The sequence below is a fragment of the Anopheles nili genome, chromosome 2, assembly GCF_943737925.1.
Source record: "Anopheles nili chromosome 2, idAnoNiliSN_F5_01, whole genome shotgun sequence".
NCBI classification, from domain to species: domain Eukaryota; kingdom Metazoa; phylum Arthropoda; class Insecta; order Diptera; family Culicidae; genus Anopheles; species Anopheles nili.
The window spans coordinates 60,181,864-60,192,288 of NC_071291.1; the positions used below are offsets into that span (position 1 = coordinate 60,181,864).

Consider the following 10,425-nt stretch of genomic DNA (forward strand, 5'->3'; position numbering starts at 1 on the left):
GTTCTAAACGTTCCTTCCAAGAATTACCTGGAAAGGTATCGTAGACTGCAGTGCGTAATTCAGCAGAATCGAACTAACAGCAAAACACCCACCGTCAGCACGGTTGTCCTCAATCCGCGAACTAGGTTCGGTGGAAATGGCGCAAAAAGGCTCACATTGTCGGTGTAGCAGCTCCACGCAGGTCCCGTTATCCGGCTGGAATGGCGATAACGTGAACCAGGGGCCATTCCCGATGAGCATAAAATAAAACAAAAAAAGCCACGGGTAAAAGAAAAATCGACAACTCAACAACCGGCTGGGTGTCGGGTTTTTTTGCCTGCGTAAGCGACCCCAAACGGGCACGGGAGCACCATTTCCTTTCAAGGCAAGGAAAAGCGCCTTATCGGTAGGATGAGGAAGCAACAACAGGAAAAAAAAACGAACTCCCCGCTTCCAATCGAGGTGTTCGAAATGGCTGGAATTGAATGCTGACGCGCAAAAGCGCCCACGGGAGCGGGTCCAGATCTAAAAAAGGACGGTAACATAACGCATAACAGCCGTGTGCCCTTCAAACGCGGCGTGTCCCAAAACCACCCTGCGATGGAGCCACTCACCTATTTGCGATCCAGCCATCGCAGGTGCGCCATCGGCTTGCGTGTTGTGAAATATGACTTTGAACATCACCGTGAAGGTCACGCCGAGCCGTTTGCGGGAACAGAACGGTTGTGCAAGTACACGTCAAACAAAACCCGTCAGCAGTTCCAGTAGTGGCGAGTTCGAATTTTGTTTTGGGAACAGAAGGAAACACACACACACACCGGGTGCGCTTTCTCTGTGGTTGGACATCTCGGAGACCTCTTTGGCAAGCCTCCGTAGGGTTAAGGAACTACCAGCGTGCTGCCAAGGACAGTCCGGACAATTCAAATCCCTCGTAGAGGTATTCGAGGCCAACGAGACACAACAAACGCCATATCCGATGTCGCCGCTCTCAGCCTGATGGAGGCAGCCATTCTGGAGCACCCGAGAACCTTCGTGGGAGCTGCTGGCGTCGAGTCGCTTCACCCGTCGAACCTCACGAGCCTTCTCGCTGAAGTCTTCTGCAAGCGCGTGACGTCCGGTCTTTCGTCGCCGTCGCCGGATGATCGAGAAGTGGCTGCAAATGGGGTGGTTGTTTATGTTACGGGTGTTCGACGCGCGTCACCAGCCACAAACGCGGACCCCGGGACGATCGGCTTGCGCGACATGGATGGACATTTCACACGACACGCGAATTATTGCTGATTTTGACGGAATCTTGTGATGGGGCTAACGCGCGCGCAAGCGAGAGGATGCTTTACGACGTCCTGGCACGCGGGCTTGCACGGTTGAGAACCAGCGCAACGGAATGTCCAATGCAACGATGGATGTCGTTCTTCTTCATTGAAAGAAAGAGAGAGTGAGAGAGAGAAAAAAAAGGGTGTATGCATCAGCGATTATCAGCACGATCCTGAGGTCATTGCTTTTCGTTGTCTTTAACGCGTGCAAATTGTCCTTCGGAGAAAACTCTTTGACAAATTATCCGATAAGAGGTTGATAAACTACTCTTATAGACTGTTTTGTGTGCGTTTTTTAACCTTTTTATCTTAAAAATATTCACTAAACACACTCCAAAGCGATCGCCAATGCTAGGTTAGGATTTTGGAACCGGAAAAGCGGTTTAAAATTACATAACCTCAATACAAGTGGCGCTTGTATTAATACTCCTTCATGAATAAGCCTTCATTGGACAGTTTCCAAGCGTTCCGGTTGAGTGAAAAATGCTCCTCCCAACCATTTCCTCGTTCCACTACACCTCACGGCATCTCGCCTTATTATTTTCATCCTTTCACTTATTACTTGGCTAACAGCTTTCCCAGGTTTTGAGCGCGAAGGTAAGACGATAGGTTTGGTTTCCAAAAAAAAACCTCCTAAAAAACACCAACCACACTCCCTTCAACCCGTCACCCGGTGGTGTTATTTATTTCCCTCGTACAACCAACAACCGGCCACAGTTCATTAGCTAACCCGCCCGTTGGCGTTTTCCTTCCATGGCGGGCGTGTTTTTGAAAAAACGCCCGGTTCCATTTCCACGCATGTAACGTGAGCGCCCGAAATGGGCCCACAGGGACACTTTGGAATGGGTGAAAAATAAAAAAAAAGAGCGTACCACCGATGTCGCCGATGATTTATCATCCCGGTCTATTAATCACTCCACGCGCGGGCACTGATTTTAGTGAGGTTAGGTTAGCAACTTGCGACCAATTAGTGTAAAAATCACACTCCCCGAGCGCTTACCCGCAACCGGTGGTAATAAGGACGATTTGAAGGGCGATGAAGATCGTCCTTTTTTCCGGGCGAACATCGGGATGAAAATCCTGGAACTGACACTGTCGGGATGCGTAACAATAATGTTTTCCTAATCTTTACGGCTCTGGAAAACCGGGAACGTCTCAATACTCACCCGCTGCTAGAGCTTTGAGCGAATTGTGCACGATCATCTCCCACGACCGCTGGTGACGGTGCTGGCGGAAAAATGGCTATACGTACACACACACACGAAAAAAAAACCTCCCGGCGGGAGTTACATTGCGCAGTTTCGCGCAGCAGGAATCGGTTGCGCATTTGTTGCGTTTTCTCCCGCTGTTTCCCGCTGAGCCACGGGAACCCGCAAAAGAGGTCCTTCCTACCGTTGCTTGCTATCGGAGTGACGAAAAAGAAATGCGCTTTTCAGCACAATTAAGCATAATCCCCCCGGGGCAAATGTGTGCCGTAATCCGCAAATTATGCGATCAGCTACCGGTCCGGTGTGAACGCAAACCAAACATGGCGTGAATAAAGATCAAGGACTACTCGATGAGGGCCATTGGCAGTAGCTTTTCTTTTTTTTTTGTTCGACCCCCTGCACGGAACAATAGCTTTTTACACACAAGAAAACACACACACGTCAGCTCGGTTTCGTGGGTGATAATTTTTCTCGCACCTTCTCGGGTGTTGACGATCTTTGTGGGAACGAGTGCATAGCAAAAAAAAATACCACACCATCATGTCCTCAAATCACATGCCTAAACCACCCCCGGTTTGTCGTAATAAAACTGTCAACGTGTTTGATTTGCATTCAGCAGCCCAACATAACCTGCGGTAAGCGTCAATGAATCAATATTACATTCCCGATCGTGACGGCTGAACGCCCCCTGGGTAAACCAATATTTTGAGCACCGCTGACTGTTATTATCCTCGACCCTTCGGCCGTTTGTTGGTCCTTTTTACACCCACCCCCGATCCATTAAACGATTTTGTGTGTTTTCCCTTCGGCTTCGACACCTTTCGGAAGGCACGCAGGAAGTGGACACCTTGTCGAGGGCTTTCACTTGGCGCACAAAGAGCCTACCCGAAAAAGGTTGGTTGGACTTGAGTTTGGGTTTCGCTTCTCCCACGACGTGACGTGCGACGCCAATGTGGTTCGAGATCCTGGGATCCGGGACAAGGGATTAGCTAACGGCGCACGTTGGCACGAGAGGATTAACATTCTTGTCCTTCCCAGGCTGGCCGCTGGCAAGCGTTTCCGTAGAAAAGCGATGCCGATCTAGTGACGGTGTGCTGGTAAGTGTTTTTTTTTTCTTTTGACCAAAAGTTGTTCGCGTTTCCTTGCCGTTTGCAGCTCAGGTGTAATTTTGCAAAAAAAAAACCCTGACCCAAAACGCGTTCCGACGGCCGTAAGATCCCGCCGAATGTCTTCGAATAGATAAGCAAACAGTGTGTCTTGGCAGAAGTGCCGATCGTATCACGAACGGGCGTGCAAATACGCATCCACCTCGGTGATCCTTGCAGTCGTGCAAATCCTTCACCCCTCCAGGAAGGTGCGAACACCGGGTCGGGTTTGGTAGCAGCGGCAGACAATTGACGGGCTGATAAAACTGTAAACATATCGATCGGAGGCTTACGATAAATGGGAGCACCATAAATCAACACCTCGCCCTGAATGGGTGTGCTGGCCGTTCGATTTGAGCTAACTGCAGGCAAACGTCGTGTCCTCCGTGTCCTGCCAAACCGAGTGTGTAATCTGATTGCCCGTCCGTTCGTCCTTGAGCAGAATTTACCGGCTTAACTGTGTTCTCTTTTTTTTTGTCTCCTGTTTTTCCACCAACAATTTCCACCGTCTGTTTCCCGCCGTCGCTAAATCCCATGAATAAATTTGATGTTTTATTTTTCTCACCAACCCTCCTTCGAATGGTACAGCAGGAAATGCCCCGTAGGGTGCCGCTTTTCCCTCTTCGAATGCCACTTGAGTTTATCTATTAAACTAAGCAAATAATGAGCTCTCTTGGGGTTTCCTAAGGGGGAAAAATAACATGCCGAATCAAACCAATCACGGGTTACGGGCAAATCACGCACGCACATCCTTTTAACCCTTAACGGTGGTTTGATGACGAGATGCCTTGGGGAGAGGGAGTTCACTTGTAAAAAGTACAAAACCCAATAATAATGCAATGTAATTGGCCATCCAATTAATTCAATTAACAAACCAACACCCGGCCTTTTCAGCGGGCCGGCTGCCAGCGTTTAATCCACCACGTGTGCTGGACACCCGCGCCGTTGCCTATGGTTGCTGGATTTTCCACGCGTCGCTATGGCAACGCGTGTTTCTGTGAGGGAGCAGAGATGCGCAACGACAGCAGCAATTTGACGAGAGACAAAGGTAGCAACGGTTGAATCCATCCCAGGTGTCAGGTGAATCGAATGTAAGCGAACACCACGGTTCCGCCTTTGGCTGTCTGTCGTTTCCGTTCAACGTAGTGCTTGGCATTCCTTTCCTGTAAAAATTAATGTTACCACGATAGAAAACGTACCTAATTTTCCTGCTTTATATGTACTAAATTAGTACGACTTCTATACTTTGAACTAGAATTTTTTAGAGCCACTTTATTACACGTTAGGTACAGCACTGCTTAGGGTTTTTCTTAACTTCTATAAAAAGGAGTATACTTTTCGACGTTTTAAATGACTTGCATAGTGTGCTTATTTTCTTTCCTTGACTGTAGAGTAGTCCCCATGCAAATTCCTTCTGAAAGGCTGTGAAAGATTGGTTGCCCATGGCAACGCTCTACCAGGCCGTCACCACGCTCCGTGGATTACTTTGAAGTTGTTCGCTCGACGCCTCGTTGTCGATGGCGCTGAGTGAAGAGAAGGAAAATCGACATTTCTCACCTTCAGCATGCCACAAAACGACGCCACGTTCGACGGCGATAGATGCCGTGCCTCGATGACGGACGACCTGTTCCCGTAATCCGATCCGAACTCCCCGGGGAAGTTCCGGAACGAATCGACGAACGAACGCTTCTGAATTTTCCCCTTTCCAGCGGCCAAACGCACAACGTCGACCAGCCCAGAGCTCCCAGGGGGAAGCAAAAGGTGAACAAATCGTGGATTTGTTTAATTAAAATCGGATTCCCATGCCAATCGTTACATGCCGCGGATCGGTTGCGCGCGTTTTCGGTACAAATTAAGTCTCTCGAGAATTTCCAGCCACCCAGCACCCGAGGAGCGACATGAATGTTCGTTTGAAAGGAAAACCCACAACAGACACACTGCTTAAACTGCGCTTTTGAGTGCAGCATCCTTCTCAAAGCGCGTTGTTGCCACCCAACGTAGACCCGGTGGCGGATTCTATCGCTTTTGGAACCGTGTTCGCCAGTTCGGACGTTCGCGTCTACGGTCGTGTGAAATGAGGTGTTAAATTACGGCAAAATCCTGCTCAGTGACGGCGCTGTCGGGAACTGGTGGGCATGGAAAAGGGACCGGCAGGATTCTAGGAGGGGGGGGGGGGTGCTAGGACGAATCAAATGACACGAACCCTCGCAGACGCTGCGAGCGATTTGGTCCTTCCATTCTGGCCGTTTGCCGCTGGGCGCATCATCGGGTGGCGAAATCCCTATTAAACCGAAACCAGGTGTACGCAGCAATGTACTGCCGGATGTTGTCATTTTTGTATAATCTTTTCAGGACGAACCATATAACGAATTCTTTTTTTTTTTCTTTTTCCGAAGGACCGAACCAAACATTTATGTGCACATAGCGCCTACGAAGATGAATCTTCACTACACTTTTTGATTGCTCATCTTTGTCGCTTGTAAAGCTTATATTTATAAATCTGAAAATTTTAAATATTTTTTTTGCCAAAATAAAAATGACAGTAACACAAATAAACATGAATTAAAGCTGCAAACGCCGCTGGTAATATAATAACATAAATAAGTTGATAATTCGCCTCATCGGATAATTAAATTCGCTTTATTTATGCGTAATAGGCACACCCTTGCAAGTTATCGCTTGCTGTCCTTTTTGAAGTGTCCTTTGTTCCCCTCTACAACGACGGCAGCGATATGTCCTGGGTGAAATATTTCCCATGAAACATTTCACGCTCCAGCATGCTCCGAAGCTTGTCAACTTCACGTTCCCTCAATGCAAACGTTCAAAGTTCTAATTCGTCCCACCATCGCAAAGGCGGTTTGTGCGATTGTGCGCATGTGTTTTCCTTTATCTGCACGTTTGTTTTGCCCCCACGAGCCTTCCCATTCTGCAAGGACTGGCGAACACGGCCGTGACACATTTCCCGACCCGTAGTCGCGATTTCTTTCGCAGCGAAGGAGAAAAAAAAAAAGAAAGAAGAATTGTAAGTGCTGACAGCTTTCTAGTTTCGACAGCGTTATGCAAACGAGGACACCTGTCGCGGAGCCAGTGCGTTAATCGAACCGAGCCAACCGAGTGCCAAGGGATTGTGTATTTTCGTGCGAAACGCTAGTTCGCCACTCGAAGCGACGGAAGGATGCTTTCCCGCAAGGATCTGCGCTACCTTAGGGCGTTAATTTTCGGTAAGCGTGCATGTGCGGGGTGTGAAATGGACCGATTTTTTCCACCGCGGAAGCGCTCCATATGAAAGCTTATGTTGGAATGAGCATTTTTCATCCCTTCCAGCCATGCTGCTGCACCTGAGCAACTCGCTACAGCTGGAAGGACTCTCGACGAAGAAACCACGGGTTACGAAGTACACCATGAAGCCCACCACCAGCTCGGTACGTATGGATGCATGCGAATTGCACAACTCCAAAGAACCCCATCATTGGAAGCCGATACGTTCGATGGCTGCCTGGTTTTTTGTTTTTATTGTTTTTTTTTGGGGGACTTTCATGAATGAATTCCCCACACCGTCACAGCGATGGTTCCATTGCCGGAGCGCCAGTAGCACGGTTATCGATTTTCCCGATTTTCCTCCACGCGCTGCCCACGTACAACCCCGTGGGTGGAGCGTGCCGTTTCACTCACGCAACAAAAGCTCACCGAGGAACAGGCAGCAATCGAAGCACTGGAATCGCGCGTACTCTTTCACACCACCGTTCGGACTGAATTTTCCATCATGTGACACGGCTCTCCGGCTCTCGTCCTGCTGTCCTGGTGTTCAACGTGTCTCATTATCATTATCTTCCTTTTCTTTTCTTTTTTTTTTTGGTTGGTTTGTGGCTCGTCCTTTTACGTGCTTAAGGCCACCGCCGTGCCATCCTCGTTATCGCTGTACCGCTTGAACGCATCGAGCGGTGCGACGTGCATCCTGATTCAGACCGATGCGCTGCTGAGCATCCAGTACCGCGACAAGTACAATGAAGATAAGGTGAGTCCACCCGACAACGAGCCCATGTGTGCCAACACACGCGATACACACACACGTAGGGCGTCTCGTAATGTGATTTAAAATTAACAGTGAGCTTAGGAGGGTATAAAACATCTAAACGTATGTGCAATACCTTTTATTCGATGGTAAAGCGCACCTGTTGAGCGCAAAAGGTGTGTGTAAGGATAAGGATATTCATCGATTCCTTTGCAAGATTTACCCCAATTAAATGTGAGATATTTTCCGTACTAATAAGAAACTCTCATTTACCCATACGGCAAGAAGCGTGCGGTAAAAGAAAAAAAAAAGGATGTGACAGTGAAACTTAACCAAAAAGATATCTTTTAAGCCCAGTTTTTAAATAGAATCAACCAACACCCGCTCTCGTGTTCGCTAAAAATAGTGCAAACAGTGAATGAGTGAGCTTTAGGAAGCTTTTTTTTTGTTCCTTCCATTTAAACTTTTCACTCTTTTTCTTCCCTGCCGTTTCGGGACACTACAGGAAGCGGATTCATTCCTTCCCGACCAGATGGACATCTACGGTGAGTGCTGGGAGGACGAATCACGGATAACGCTCGCCTGGAAGGGTTTCACCGTCAACATATACTTCTCGAAGACGCCCGGCGGCGAACGTTGGTACGTGAACAGTGTCGACCTGGCATACTCATCCTCGAACACCCTGTTCGAGCACATCGACCGCCCGGGGTTGGATGTGAAGCTAGCGACACCCCCGGGTACGCTGCTGTTCCCGACACCGGTCGGCAAGTCGTACACCTGCGACAACGAGCTCACCATCACGATGTTCGCGCAGGACGAAAGCGATAAATCGGGCCACCTGGCGAAGCTGTACCTGCGCGAGTTGCGGATGCAAAGCTTCATGTACAAGGCGGGTAATGCTTGGGGCCCAACGTTCCAGTGTAGCGCCACCGGGACGTACCGGGACGAAACGGCCCCAATTGCCGTTGGTTCTACGCTGGCCGTTGCCACCGTTTGCACCGTCGTTGGATACGGTTTGTGGAGGTAAGGACGTGGTAAGGTTTGTGGAGGTAACCGAACGTTATTGAGCCCTTTTTTCCCATTGCAGATACTTCAAAGTAAAGAAGTTCCAGTACGGAACCATGGCTTAAGGTGTCAGGCGCGACATCCGATCACGATCGCGTGGGCATTCGTTCTATCGTGGCCAAACTGTAGAACCAACCATGCACCAACACACCCACTCTACCGATGCAAACTGCAAACATCCACGCGCCAGGAGTCCTTCGATCCTGCCGGACGATCGTTAAAAGCACCCTTAAAAAGCTCTAGCACAACCTTTGATCAATTGATCGCTCATCGATTGGTATGATCAATGCAAATGGTATGCGTGCGTATCGTTCCGGCGATCAATATCATTTCGTTTATCACCAACAACAACAAGAAAAAAAAAGTATATCGTAAAGCAAGAACAAGGAACGACGGAAGGCAGTAATACGCAACAAAGAGAACCGCGAAAAAAGCGTGTGAAAGGAGAGTGATCATTCAACTGATCAATCGAGTCAATCTAAATCAGCTCTATAGCGCAAGCGAAATCTAACGTATTTACCATGTTTTAGGCATAGGGAGCGGCGACAGTTATATCTTAATACGCAGAATCTATATACATATATAATATACAGCGGTATGTATACATACACCTCGACGGAAGGATGCGATTGCGATTTGTCGAAAGCAGAGAAGGTCGTCCTCTAGGCGGAATTAGATCGCGGAAGGGTTTACGAAGAGGCATGGAACGGCTAGAGCGATAGAGAGAACAAATATTTATCTATGTGCAGATGTGTGTTTGTGTGCAAAAAAAAAACACAGCAACACACAAGCAAAGAAAGGACGCATAAAAGGCAAAAGGGCTAGCGCGAAACTCGCGTTAAAACAGTCTTCCATTTTCATTTTAATGATATAATCGTGTGATTAAGTAAAGTAATTAACATAAATTAACAGCGCAAGCATAGAAGAACCAGAACACTATATACTACAACCAATTATATACAATATACATATATGCTTACACGAGCGTTGATGTAAAGGATGTAGAGCTAGCCGGCGACCTGGAGTGAAGCGAGCGAATGGAGCAAATGTAGCAGGGACAAAAAAAACCCTGCATTATTAGAAGAAGTGAAGAATGTCGAATGTCGAGCCGAGTGGAGGTGGGAGGAATGATTTTCGCGCTTGAAATTAATTCTTTTTCTCCTCGTACACGCGTAACATATAGCTGTGTGTTCCCGTGGCATGCATCTAGGATAAAAATTACTCACGGTATGGGGCGAAACGATACCGCGAAAATGTTTGCCACACGAAACTTGCACGAATATTGCTTGTACATAGCACGTGACGGGCATTTCCGGAGCATTTTCCGGGGTAGGTGTCGTGTTTTTTTGTCGAATTCGAAATTCTTCCCTTCTTCAAACGCCGTCTCTCTGCACACACACCGGAATAAATAAAACATTAATAAGCGCACTTTTACGAAACATAAAGCTACGTCGCCAATAAGGCATAAACGCTACCGTTTTGTCGTTCACAAGCTCTCGAACAAGGCGCGACAATGGTGTCGTCATTTGCACACGTAAAAACCCACCCTGTAACATACAATTGCAACACATATCTCGGTGTCCTTTCGGTGCAACAGGCTAGCGTCAATAGAATGAAGACGAACCGCAACAAAACAAACCCCCTTGAAATAGCTCGAACCAGCTTTCAAAGTTTGCCCACTAAACGAACACAACCCGTTTTCA

At 48.0% G+C, this 10,425-nt stretch overlaps 1 protein-coding gene across 1 annotated transcript; it reads left to right on the forward strand.

Moving 5' to 3' along the window:
- Positions 1 to 6,668: 6,668 nt before the first annotated feature.
- On the forward strand, positions 6,669 to 8,787 carry LOC128720871 (uncharacterized). The gene is made up of 5 exons (XM_053814571.1): positions 6,669 to 6,866; positions 6,970 to 7,067; positions 7,535 to 7,660; positions 8,163 to 8,680; positions 8,745 to 8,787. The coding sequence occupies exons 1-5, from the start codon at positions 6,821 to 6,823 to the stop codon at positions 8,785 to 8,787; spliced, it is 831 nt and encodes a 276-aa protein (XP_053670546.1). The 5' UTR covers positions 6,669 to 6,820.
- The last annotated feature ends 1,638 nt before the right edge of the window (positions 8,788 to 10,425 follow it).